General features: G+C 40.3%; 1 protein-coding gene across 5 annotated transcripts in view; it reads left to right on the top strand.

Moving 5' to 3' along the window:
• Positions 1-14400, top strand: part of LOC126365936 (sideroflexin-2) — a 139958-nt gene that overhangs the window by 105471 nt on the left and 20087 nt on the right. For all 5 annotated transcript variants that reach the window (XM_050008711.1, XM_050008709.1, XM_050008710.1 and 2 more), the window contains one exon: positions 9282-9348. In XM_050008711.1, the coding sequence (XP_049864668.1) occupies positions 9282-9348 (67 nt within the window). The remainder of the gene's footprint in view (positions 1-9281; positions 9349-14400) is intronic.

Below are 14400 nucleotides of genomic sequence, written 5' to 3'. Positions count from 1 at the left end.
TAATGCTCGCCATAAGCACTTAGTAAAAGTTTACGAAGTACCGCCACGCTTTTAATTATTAAAGTTACTCGCGTCTTTCGCGGAACGAAAAGTCACAACTCGCTCAAACTCACACTACGCGTTACTGGACTCTTCCAGTCTCAAATCGCACAGTACCGAACCGATGAAGCCGTTTTATGACTTCATTTTACACATTATTCGCGAGGACACATCAAGCATGTCTCTTCTCGATCACAGTTCCTTCGCGACTCCTCATCCACTCGCGACTCACTCTCCTAGTCTGCTAACCGTCCTCGCATCTCATTGGCTCACACATCACACAGCCAATCAGAATTAACTCTTTGGGTGCGCCTCGCGCCAAAATCTAGCACGCACCAGTCATGACTTCTGAATCATTTACGTCATGATTTCTTGTTACACAAAATTTACTGTATAATTTAACAAACCGAAAGGAAAACTAGACTTTACTTTATTTCCAGAAATTATTTAAATACTCGCGAACGTTCTGGCTGCTTGTACAATACCATACACTCTTGGACATCCGACATTCACTAAGATGGGGAACCACTGGCGACTCTGTTCCCACGGTTACATCGTCTGAACACTTGCGAGTTCCAACCTAGATTTTATACACTTGCAAAGAATGGCGAATGTCCCTCTTTCATTCACTCAGGCACACTCATTCACTCTCACCTACTCATATAAAATAACTGTTCACAAAAATTCAAAACATTTATGGTTTTAACAAAGTTATAGGTGAATTTCTAAAAGTAAAATTCTCAAAATAAATACAAAAGCACGGAAGGTGATTTTGTTTCATAGTTGGATGGTCACTAAAGGTGATCTATACATAATGGTATTTATTTAGACTCGAAAATTGTAGAAATTTGCGTTTTCTGTAAGATTTTTCTAATTTCCAAAATATGCAGGTTTCAAAGCTCAAATTTGGATGACTTATTTTTATTCATAACAGAAACTAGTATATTAACTTTTAATTTCCTCAGGTTCCTCAGTTAGAAGTTATTAAAGATGAAAGTTCCACGTTATACACGCGGCTAGTTAGCGCACAGGTCTTACATTCTAACGGTACAGACATGCCATATGGTCGTGACGTCAGACGAACGGACACCGGTAATCTGCCCGCTACAGCACATATGCTAATCTGATGGCTACTTTACAGTCTGTCTACATTTCACAGTAAATATTTGATAGAAAACTGTGCGCTCGCACTAGTTGCGACGCCACACACCTCCTGAGGAAACTAAATTTTTTCATTCATGACAAACTTTTAGTTTTCTAAAAAAATTTCTATTAAAGATTTACTCAAACAGCTATTTAACATTTATAGTTCCTGTACATCAATCATCCACTTATACCTAGGGCTGACGACCTACAAAACATCTTATATCTAAACATGCACTTTTATCATCATTCAAAAAAAAATTTTTCAGATTACAAAATTCTATTTACAAATTCCTGAAAGAGAAAACAAACCTAAATACTATCTTGATGTACGTCACACGCACACTAACACTACTATCGCTATGGTGAGCGTCACTTTTTTACCACTTACACTTAAGATTTTGATAGCACTCGTAGTTCGACCGGGTCCTGCTTGGGAGGTCCATTTCAAGTCTCGTGCTACCACCTCTGTTTACTTCGGCGCACCTGAAACATCAGCTGGCCTCAGTTCCCTTTCTAACTGCTACGTCTTAACCTACAGCAGCGATAAATGGCGCTATCTGCTTGACTCTAAAGTCTCATATTTTTGATAAAATTTACTTTACAGTATGTACAATTTTCAATTTTTTTTTTTTTTTTTTTTTTTTTTTTTTTTTTTTTTTTTTTTTTAAGTGAAAAGTGAATTGACTTTCCTAATGCAGTACCGAAGTGGCACATTTACTCTTTAATTACTTCTTCATCTCATAATCAAACAAGTTATGGTTACATAAGAAATACTAAGAAAAACAATTCCTACAAATAGTTCACAAATACATAATAAATCTCCGCCAGCACTGGTGACTCTCCAGTTCCTGTACAATACACAACAATATAAAATATACACAAAATTATCAATATTACAATTCTGTCTCCAGGCAATCTCCTGTAGTCCTGTATCATAAATTAAATACTGAAAAATACATATTTACTTATTCATTTATCAACACTACAATCCTTATACTAATCTCTACGACAAACTTGGGGAGCTTTGTGTGTCTCTGGTCAAAAATGGAATCGATGTCATGGGTACTTTCCTCATCTCACATATCTGGAGTTACTTCAATTTCTTGTCAACATCAGGTTTTCTCTAGTCACATTCGGGTTTAATTTACAACTCTCATACTCATACTTCACACACTCAGGTTAGTATTTGTTAAAGCGTTTCCTACTAATCTGCGAAACCTCGTTACCCATACTTTCTAACATACATCCACCTCCTGAGTTACCAACGTCGCCTCATCTCTGTTTACATTCGTAGCCTCACTTCCTTTTGTTTACAAACATCTCCTCTGTTTACCAACAAACGCCACCTCTGGTTACCAACATTAAGCTTTTTATTTACTCAACTTCGTAGCCTCACTTTTTCCTAATATCGAGCTAGCCAAACACTAAGCTCATTCTTTCTCCTTTTCTCACATATTTCTCTTCATTTGACAGTCAGTCCTGCTGCACTGTCCCTTTAACTTAACTTCCTTTACCCCTTTGACAGTCAACCTTGTTGCACTGTACCTTTACTCATTTTACCACTAAATCACCTCCTGAGGCTCTGACTTCATTGAACAGACAGTTTTGCTGTACTGCTCCATTTCCTTTCCTAAACATTAGCTTAATGCTACGTCTTAACATATCGTTCTGTTACTTAACAAACAGCTTCAATGTTCGTCACCATATTTTCTGAGGCTCTTACATTTCTTAGTTATTTTACCTTTCTAAGGGCATTACTCACACCTTAGGCCAAACATTTACTTTACTGAGACTTATTACTTATCTGAGGTATCTTAATCCTTTTTGATTTTCTCTTACACTCATTCCTTACGCTTAACCTATACTGCACTGAGGTTCTTTCCTACTCATTACTTAAACACTTTATTACTTAAAAACTACGATAGAGAAGAAGGAAAGACGATAGAATTTTAGTTCTGAATGAAAGAAGAGGTAGGTTGACAATACGGAAAAGAAAGTGGAAGAAATATTGTCAAACGACTCGAGACCTAGTGCTCGTCACGCACTTAGCTCTGCAAAGAGTGCAAAGCTCTCTGAGGTATCTACTCACTCCTGGCCACGTCTCTCTTTAATTCTAGTAATTTCTCCTCGATCCTATTTCTGACACTCACAAGCTCAGACGGATCCTCTACTTTTTTGCCACCGTACTCATTATAGCCCTCCAAGAATTTCTCTGTTTTACAAATACATATAGGAAAATCATTCTGCTCAGGATCCTCACATAGCTGCTTACCGATGAAAGGTATAGTAATTAGTTTACCCTTAATTTTTACCATAACATCATTGGTAGAAAAATTCACCCATCCTTCATATTTATTCAAAAAGTCAGCCCCCACCAACATGTCTACACTCAGTCCATTTATAACTAAGAAGTTCTGTCTTATTTCTACTTCCTTAAATGCTATGGGTAGAAACACTTCCTGTTTTACTGTCTTCTTAGTCTTACCGGTTGCTACTACAATGTTCAAGCCACTTACTGGCATCTTAACAATCTGTTTACTGTTAGGGAGTTCATTTACCAAGTTCTGGGATACTGCACAGACTTCCGATCCAGTATCTATCAAACATTTAACTGGTTCATTTAATACTCTTAGCTCTACTATCGGTTGCCCTAAGTACTCTTTATTTATTTTGGGTTCTGCTTCCTCCAATAAATCTTGCACAATTTCTCTCCTTTCGAAACCTGTCTTTTGGGTGGCAATCACATTCACACTTACAGGGTTTATTTCATGCTTATTATCACCCTCAATTTTAGTGGCAGCTCCTATCAGCCTATCCACTATTGCTAAGTCAAAACATTTTTCCAATGTTTCCCCCTCTTTCTCATTAACCTCCTTTTCTACGACCCTATCCAAGGCGTCGTCATTAACCTCTACCTCCTCCTCTAATCTATCCTCTTCTTCGTAACTATCTACAACATCAATTATCTTATCAAGCACAGTCACAACCCTGCCATTATTACTGTTCTCACCCCTATCCGACAGCTCTTCATTAGTTTTACTGTGCATAATGTCTTTCTGATTATTACCCTTATAACTAGTACTTAGTTCTTCAATAAGTGGCTTCTTATGATTATTCTTACAGTTAATTGGTTCATTAACCTCCACTTGACTTAAAGCTACTATCTCTGTCTGTTTTACGTTATCCTCCCTAAATTTTGTAGCAACAACATTTATGTTAGGTGGTCGTTCAGGCTGCTTTCTTATGAATGGTTTTGCCAGCGGATTTAACTTTAAACGCTGTTGCCTACGATCGCCAGCACACTCGTAGACAATTAATGGTTTTCCGAGCGCGGTGCGTCATCACTATGCCTCCAGCTGACCGCCTCACCTCCTGACATCTGTCGGCCGCTGTCATACTGCTCGCGTTCATTGAACCTGTTAACATATGTTCTTCCTCTACCACGTGAACTGCCACGGTATCCGCCGCCTCTCTGAACACCCATCCTATTAATGTTTACATCCGCGCGATTGTCATTCTGCCTAGCAGGCGGGCGATGCTCCCTCCTCATGTTTTCTTCTTCTTTTTGGACGGATTCAACCCTTTCTAAATACTGTACGAACTTGTCAATGTTATCTCGGGGCGCAGATATGATCTTAGTCTTCCAGTTCCACGGTAGCTTATTTTCTACCCCTAATATGATCTGTTCTGTTTCTAACTTATTACTAAGGTAGGACAGAGTTGTTACCCACCTTTGAACAAATCGTTTGATGCCCTCTCTCTTGGGGTCATACTTCTCTCCCGACCAGAACCGATTAAGAACATCCATCTGCTTTCTCTTTCCCCAGTATTCCTCAAAGAACGCTAATTTAAATTCTGACAATTTCGCGTATTTTTCAGAGGCTAAATTCCCCCATACTCTGGCCTCTCCCATCAAATTTGAAGTGATAAAGCCTATCTTTTGTTTATCGCTCCATACTTTCGGCAAAACGTCTTCAAAATCGTTCCAAAATTCTCTGGGGTGCATGTTCTTACTTGGGTCAAATTTTAAAAACTGTCTGTGGGTAACATACGCAACCTCGGTAGATTCAATTATTCCACTGGAAATTATACTACCACTATGGTTAGAAACACACTGTTCTACTTTGGTTAGTCTGCATTCATGCCCACAAAGTTGCTCATTCACACTTTCACTGAAATGGCTTATGTGAGTCTCTAAATTATTGACCTTATTTACAACTTGCTCTCCAAGTTTCTCACACCGAATTTTGGTATCATTTACTTTACATTCTAAGGTGGCATGATTAATTTCATTGGAATTCTCTACCACTTTTATGTGCTCACATACTTTATCTAATTCTGCATCAACATGGGATTTAAATTGCTGTTGATCCTCAGTAACCTGTTCGATTCGTGTCGTCAATTCACTTTGCACTTGAACAATATTTTCTGTACATTCTAGTTTAACCTGCTGTATTTCAACATTTACTTTACTACTGAGCACTGCTAAATCTTGCTTCCAACAGTCTCTGAGATCGGATATTTTGGAATCTAAATCAGCGCCCATTTTAGTCATCTCATTACTTAAATCAGATCCTAATTTAGACATTTTTGAATCCATTTGTGACATATTAGTTTCCAATTTTGATATACTGGAATCCATTTTTGACATACTGGAATCCATCTTACTTGACATATTGGAATCCAACACGTTCATCTTAGTTAATAGATTCATCAGCATACTGGCGACATTATCCTTCGCCCCCTCATTTGCTGATACAATGTCCCTATTAACATTAACTACCGGCATGGGTAACTGTAACTCACTGGGCACTGACATATTTGGATCTGACTCCAAACTATAATTAACATAGGATGAATCAGTCAAACTACTACTGAAATTGGGTTGAGACACGTCTAAACTAAAATTCATGGGGTCATTTTCCCCTGTCTCCATCCCACTATCACAACTTAGTTCCGCCTTTTTGTCACTTGGTTGAAACTCAGCCATTTTTCTCAGTTTGACTCCACAAACACACAAAGTTTTCAAAAGCACTGTACTTAACTTTGTGCTTCGGCGTGCTGCGTTGCTGCTAGATGAAACTGCGGGTCCATTCACCATACACTGCAATGCTGTACCAGTTTCCGGGCCCCCGCTCGAATCAGCGCTGCCAACTGCCACTGCTGTCGTCGCCTCTGCGTAGTCTCCGTAGCTCGTCGTCTGCCAGACGCCGTCGTAGACTGCTATTCCAATCGGCGCGTAGTCACCGAAAAATTCTTCCGTTCCGTACAACACATTACAGTTCACGGACACTTTCACTGTCCTTCCTATTCACGTGGCGATATCAATTTGTACGCTACACAGTTCCTACACATAGCGAGCACTTCTGTATTGTCCGATAATTGTCACTACTGCTTTTTTTTGAAATTCACTGGAATTTACTATTTTTATTTCCCGGCCGATGCACCACTTGCGACGGGTCAGGCTCTTATCGCGCAGTTTCCTTTCCCTGAAAGAAAAATCCACCTACCTCGTTTCTTAGGTAGTTGCTGCACTCGCCTCTCCTGATAGCAGCTACTGGAAAAATTGCAGAAAAGCAGTGTTGAAGAAACTGCAATTTAATAGCCGCTCACCGGAGGCCGCGATACATGTTTGCTGAAATACAATCTATGAGCAATCTTCCTAAATAAATTGAGTTATTGGAATGGTAGTAATTGTTTACTCAAACGAGAACGCGAAGTTGGTAATTCTATTTAAGCTCTTTATTGTCTTTAAGCCTGATCATCAGCCCGCTAATCTACGTTTGAAGAAAGTTCAGTTCACAATTCTATCCACACTCAAACCCCGCCAGAATTAGCTTTCAAAGTTACGGAATTTACTTAACTGCAACACAGACGATTTTCTAACATACACGTTTGCAGTCGATGTTCAATAATAGTTCGTTTTTTAACGTTAATGCTCGCCATAAGCACTTAGTAAAAGTTTACGAAGTACCGCCACACTTTTAATTATTAAAGTTACTCGCGTCTTTCGCGGAACGAAAAGTCACAACTCGCTCAAACTCACACTACGCGTTACTGGACTCTTCCAGTCTCAAATCGCACAGTACCGAACCGATGAAGCCGTTTTATGACTTCATTTTACACATTATTCGCGAGGACACATCAAGCATGTCTCTTCTCGATCACAGTTCCTTCGCGACTCCTCATCCACTCGCGACTCACTCTCCTAGTCTGCTAACCGTCCTCGCATCTCATTGGCTCACACATCACACAGCCAATCAGAATTAACTCTTTGGGTGCGCCTCGCGCCAAAATCTAGCACGCACCAGTCATGACTTCTGAATCATTTACGTCATGATTTCTTGTTACACAAAATTTACTGTATAATTTAACAAACCGAAAGGAAAACTAGACTTTACTTTATTTCCAGAAATTATTTAAATACTCGCGAACGTTCTGGCTGCTTGTACAATACCATACACTCTTGGACATCCGACATTCACTAAGATGGGGAACCACTGGCGACTCTGTTCCCACGGTTACATCGTCTGAACACTTGCGAGTTCCAACCTAGATTTTATACACTTGCAAAGAATGGCGAATGTCCCTCTTTCATTCACTCAGGCACACTCATTCACTCTCACCTACTCATATAAAATAACTGTTCACAAAAATTCAAAACATTTATGGTTTTAACAAAGTTATAGGTGAATTTCTAAAAGTAAAATTCTCAAAATAAATACAAAAGCACGGAAGGTGATTTTGTTTCATAGTTGGATGGTCACTAAAGGTGATCTATACATAATGGTATTTATTTAGACTCGAAAATTGTAGAAATTTGCGTTTTCTGTAAGATTTTTCTAATTTCCAAAATATGCAGGTTTCAAAGCTCAAATTTGGATGACTTATTTTTATTCATAACAGAAACTAGTATATTAACTTTTAATTTCCTCAGGTTCCTCAGTTAGAAGTTATTAAAGATGAAAGTTCCACGTTATACACGCGGCTAGTTAGCGCACAGGTCTTACATTCTCACGGTACAGACATGCCATATGGTCGTGACGTCAGACGAACGGACACCGGTAATCTGCCCGCTACAGCACATATGCTAATCTGATGGCTACTTTACAGTCTGTCTACATTTCACAGTAAATATTTGATAGAAAACTGTGCGCTCGCACTAGTTGCGACGCCACACTACCAACCAACTGTCCACCACAATGAATGTCCACAGCCAAACTGTGACCAAGAGCAAAGTAGACCACTCTGTGGTACAACATGCAGCTGGGCACAACACAACTAATTTCACAAACCGGGCCATCTGGATCCTCTCCTCCGACACTAGCTTTTATGAATTGCACAGATGGGAGCTATTCTTGCAACACATTCTCCACTCCCAAAATTGTCTTGTCCTCAGTCTACATTAACCCATTGTCCCCAAACCCTCCACCCAACGGTTTCCACTCCCTTGTTCTACCATATCTTCTCTTTCCACATTCCCTTACCCTCTCCTTGCATACTGCCCTCTGCGAATGTACCTGCCCATCCTTTCCCCTTCCCTGCTCCTCTCGTTTCCCACTCCTCTACTTTTCCTACTCCTCTACTTTTCCTTTCCCCTTTCCACCCCTCAACCACCCGTGCCCTATCTCCAAACACTAAGCCTGGCAGTCTCTAGTCCCTATATCCCCACCAGACAGCACTCTTTCCCCCCCCCCCCCCCCTCCACCACCACCATACCCTGCTATCACTCCCCTTCCCCATCCCACTCAAGATTGCTATTCATATGACAGTCGCATTCCACTCAGAGCTGCCAGTGGTAGCAGCCATATGTGCTTGCTCATGATGAATGCATGGGTTTTTTTTTTTTTTGTTTAAAAAAAAAAGAAGGCTTTGACCAAAAGCTATAATGTGTAGCAGTCTTTTTGTTGTGCTTGTCTGCAACTCAAAAGGTCATCTTTATGGTGAGCAGCAATCTGTCCTTTTCTTAGGATTGTTGATATTCAAACCTGGAGTTTTGATTGTTTGAGTGGCTATAAAGAAATGAATCTCCATTAAGAATCCTGATTATTAATTATCATGTCTCAGATAAGCAGCTTTTATAATTTTCATTACAGATTGCAGCTGCCAAAGGGATTTCTCAGGTTGTCATATCTCGGATTGTGATGTGTGCACCAGGCATGAGTAAGTTTATTTTATTCAGTTACTAATAAAACAAAATTAGTTACAAGACTGTGTCTGTTATGTTGTTATTAAAACAACAGATCAAGTAATTTCGCCATGTTTCTTAAACCAGGGAATGCTTTAAATTTGGGAAATATGTAGGTAACAAAATATGTAAATGCAAACAGTCTTTAAAGTACATGAAATGAATATTTTTTATAAAATGACGCTTCCTAACAAAACTGAAATAAATATGAAAATAGTGGAAAAGTTATGTAGATAACTGTAAGTTATCTTTTTTTTTTCCTCAAGAAATAAATATAATATACACTGCCCGATCAAAAGTATCCAGTTAACCGGTCGTGCTGTCAGACAGTATAAAAGGAGATGGAGAGTGTTGTGTTGTCAGTAAAGAAGCAGTAACAGCAGAATTAGTCCTTCAAGAAAGCTCAGTTTCCTCAATGTTGACTAGTCACTGGATGTCACCTGATTAACAAATCCATCTAGGACCTTTCAGCCCTTCTTAAGCTGACCAGAGTGACTGTCGTCGATGTGGCTGAGTAGTAGAAAAGTGAAGGAACAACTACCATTAAACCGTCGAGCACTGCTGAGAGTGACAACAAAGAAACCACTTGAAGTCAGCAGAAGGAATCACTTGTGAGTTAAAGAGAAATACTAGCAGAACAGCTAACACAATGACTGTGTATAGGGAGTTAAAAGAATGGACGACAGCTCCTGTGAGGATGACGCATTTCTGTAGTCAGTGCCGAGTGATGCTTGAAGTGGTGTAAAGAGTGATTCTGCTGGGCGTTTGACGACTGGAAATGGCTGATTTGGAGTGATGAATCGTGCTGTCACGTACAGAAATGTGGTGGGAGGCTTTGCATTAGGTGACTGCCTGAAAACCTTACCTGCCATCCTGTGCACTGCTGACAATGAAGTAGGGAAATTTGGTGTAATGGTATGTTTTTTTGCTTGTGGCTAGGGTATGGTCCTCTTATTGCACTTTATAAAACATTAACTGCAGAAGAATATGAACACGTTTAGAAGCATTATGTACTGTGTACAATAGAGGAACTGTTCAGAGACTACGACTGTTTGTATAAGCATGACAATGCACCGTGCCATAAAGGTGTATCTGTCAGGCAATGGTTTGTGGACAATAACATTCCTGAGATGGACTGGTCTGCCCAGAGTCATGACTGAAACCCAATGAGATGCCTCTGGGATGAGTTAAAATGTCGACTTTGCTCCATTCCCCAGCATCCGACATTACTACCTTCTTGGTACATACAGATTGTTAAACAACATTTTAAGGAAGAGTTATGGGAAACAAAAATGGACAGTGGCTGCAGTTTGTGCAGGTTAACTTAGAAATCGATCCCTGGACATACTGTATAAAATAGTCTCCAAGAAGATACATTCACCAATAGTCTTATCCGTGCTCAGAAGAAATGGTGAAACAGTAACAGAAAATTGGGAACAGTCAACTGCCCTGCCTATGGAAACACTGCTTCCTGACGACAGAGAAGAAGGTGATACAGAAGATCAGCATACATTATGAAAAATTTTATTGAAGAACTGTAGAAATAATAAACGTATGTATCCCTTTGCACAAAAGAAGTAAGGCAAATAATTTTAAGAGAGTGAAAAAGAAAAAAAAGGAATCACCAGAACTGGATGTGATTCCAGCTAATGTAATAGAAACCCTTTGTGACCAATTACATATTTCCTGTGCAAACCATACAATGAGCCTCTCTTGCAAGGAAAGGTCTCTGCACAATTTAAGAATGCTGAGGTGGTGCTAATGAGTAAAGGACAAGGCAAGAATCCAGTAATAACCAATCCTACAGACGAATTTATCTTTTAACGTTCTCAGCAAGATATTTTAAAAACTATTATGCGAGAGATTAAAAAATCATAGACTGCTACACAGGACGAGACCTCATCACGTGGGGTTAGAACGGCCAAGTCAACTGAAGGTACAATTAATAAGGCATTCTCACTAGCAACAGGTACTAATGATGGTGATCGATATTGCAGACACTTTCAATTACCTTTGGTGGCCAGTAGTCTTTGGTTACCTTAGAGATTTGGCATATCCACGAACACTGTACAATTTCCTGAGAGACTATTGCTGCAGGGGCTGTCTTCCTTCGATTTGACCAGAAAATAAAATAATGAAGACAATAACAAAAAGCTGTCTGCAGGGATCAGTGTGTGATTCAGACTTTTAGGATGTAGCACTGCAGCCCATACTTACATGAGTTGCGTGATAGCAGTAACATAAGCAGACTGGTAGTATTTGTAAATGATGTGCTGTTCATTGGAAGCTGATTCCAGAAGAATTATAGAAGACAAACATAATGTGGTGCTCCATGAACTTGAGGGATGGTGTCGAAGTGTCAGATTGTCATTAGCACCTCTAAATGTGTGTACTTATTGCTGAAATGGAATGTAGCAGGGAACCCAAAAATAATATAAAATGATGATTAGAAGAAGCACATTAATGGTATATCTAGAGATACATTAATGGTATATATAGAGATACTTGGGGATGAATTTCACAACTTTGTACATCATATAGAGGGAGTAGGAAACAAATGTTCAAATGTGATAAATAAAACTATAACCATTGCAGATAGGTAATTTCAGTTCCCTTGAAAACAATCAGAGTATCATCAGTCATAAAATACGGTAAAAGCATTTGGGCTCATAGATTGTATCTAGCAAAGGTATCCTCATTAGTGAGAAGAGTTCAACAAGGAGTGATACTAAGAATAATGGGTGCCTCCTGCACTACCCCGAATTTCACCCCAAATGATGCTTCAATAGTAATTGTAGGAATATGGCCATTGGACTTGGAAATGGAAAAAAGAGGACTGCTATACTGGTTAAAGAAAGACCATCAAATGAAAGTACGAAGGGACTGAGACCAATGCGAAAAAGTTAATAAAAGATTACAGTTGTTGCAAAATGAATGGAACACATCAGACACAGGCAGGGGAATATACCAGTCTCTTGCTAAAATCAGGGAGGGACTGAAAATGAGATTTCTTAACCCGTTGAAGAGATTGATACATTAACTGACTGCTCATGGCCTGTATGTCACTTTTCTTTACATAATCAATAGACAGATGAATGATAGCAGTGTGGGCATGCCAGAATACACATTGTGTGACTTGATCATGGAACTGTAAACTCTTAAGATGTAACAGTGAATAGTAGAACTGCTTGTTATACTGTAACACTCTGTCGTGCTGCCCAATGGCCAAGGAATCCAGCAGACAATAACTGTTGACTGGGGTAGTATGAGGGCAGATTCAGTAATGGAAATAACCATCTACAGGTTAAATGCACAAAAAAAAAAAAAAAAAAAAAAAAAAAAAAAAAATCATGCTTTTAGTAGTTTCGTAACTAGTTAAGGGTTTTATTGTGGTTTTGTAGTATTAGTAGTAGTTGTATACGTAAAGATGAAGTACTAGAAATAAATACAGTAATATATAAATTTATTATTATCCAAAAGATGTGTTTTTATTGGCCTATTTTAGCTTTCCAGATAACAGGTCAATGTCTTCTCTGGTTTTGGCTCTTGAGGGAGAACGGGCTGCCAATGCCCCACAGACATTCAGACATGTTTTTCCGCCATTTAATGGTACAGCAGGGTTCAAGCCATCATGAAGGTGCGGTGTGGACACATGCCATGTTGATGTCTACTAAAAGGTGTCCAGATACTTTTGATTAGATAGTGTATAAGAAGAATTTAGACAAGTGAACACAATGCAGAAGATTTAAACCAACTTAATTTTTGTGTGCCACTGAAGACCAAAAGCTGTATCTCTACCACTTGAACTGTCTGTGGGGATCGAGATATTACGTACAGTAATATCGAACCCAACATTAAGTATTCAATCATTTATAATGAATTAACTTTATTTTGATCATGTCGGTACAAACACATCTGCTCGGATACAGAGTTTGGAACTCACTGAGATCAACAGTTTTCAAAGAAGTTCATTCTCAGAGATCAGGCGGTCGACTCTTGCAGTCGATAACCGCCACAGAGCTCCTGCCAGTAGTGTGGAGCACGGTAAGGATGGTAAGAGCCGTGTGTGCACCCGGCTGGCTGATGGCGCAGGTGCATGTGACCAATTGTGTCGTGGCAGGCGCTAGTGCGAGGCGCGATCGGACCGTTTCTCGATGTCTTGGTATGCACAACCAGCGAAGGGAAGGAGGCGCGGAAGGTGCCCACAGGTTGACTGTGCCATGCTGCTGCTGGCACGGTGGAAGCAGAAGGCGGCGGCGTATCGGTGGGGAAAACATTGTCGTGCCGAGGCCGTGTGGCGCAGCGGGGTTTTGATCCGATCAAAGGCACGGAGTGCGTCGAAGGTATATTGCGATGTATTGCCAAAGTATTTGCCGGCGAGCACCACGGTAGGTACAGCATGTTTGGTAACAGTTTGTTATTGACCGTATGACATAAAGAAGCAAGTATGCTGTGGCTTAACAGGCTGCATAAAAGATGTCGAATGAGCAACACTCGCGGTAATGATGGAATTATACAGGCGCTTGATGTCGCAGCAGGGGAGAAAACAGCAACTTGCACATGACTGACCTTGGCGGCGGATGGCTTCGGTGTAGACGGAAGCGTCACCTCAGAGTCCGTGGACAGTGAGTGTGTCACAGCAGTAGATGGCAGGATGTTCCGAGCGGAGTTGATAGTGTCGGTGTTTTGATGTGCGAAACAGCCGTCATCGAAGGTTGTGGGGTGTGGCTGTGAGCCCTGTGCATGAGGCATGACGACAGCGAGAGGTGGTGGAAGGTGGACGTGGTCTGTGAAACCGTGGTCGGAGTAGGAAGGCGATGAGACGTAATGTAAAAGTGAAGAAGTCGAATCAGCAGATGAACTACTGGTCCCTGGCGGAGAGGCGACACAGTTAGATGGAGCTGGAGCTGTGTGTGTGCTGTCACTGTCAGCGCTGCAGTCGAGTCGTAAGGCTGCAAGCTGCTCGAGCGAAACTGCTGCACGGTCATGTGTCGGAATGGAAAGATGCTCACTCGTGGAAGCAGAAA

The sequence above is a fragment of the Schistocerca gregaria genome, chromosome 4 (assembly GCF_023897955.1).
Source record: "Schistocerca gregaria isolate iqSchGreg1 chromosome 4, iqSchGreg1.2, whole genome shotgun sequence".
Classification (NCBI taxonomy): Eukaryota; Metazoa; Arthropoda; class Insecta; order Orthoptera; family Acrididae; genus Schistocerca; species Schistocerca gregaria.
The sequence above is the reverse complement of the archived record's forward strand: the minus strand, read 5'-3'. Positions and strand labels throughout refer to the sequence as shown.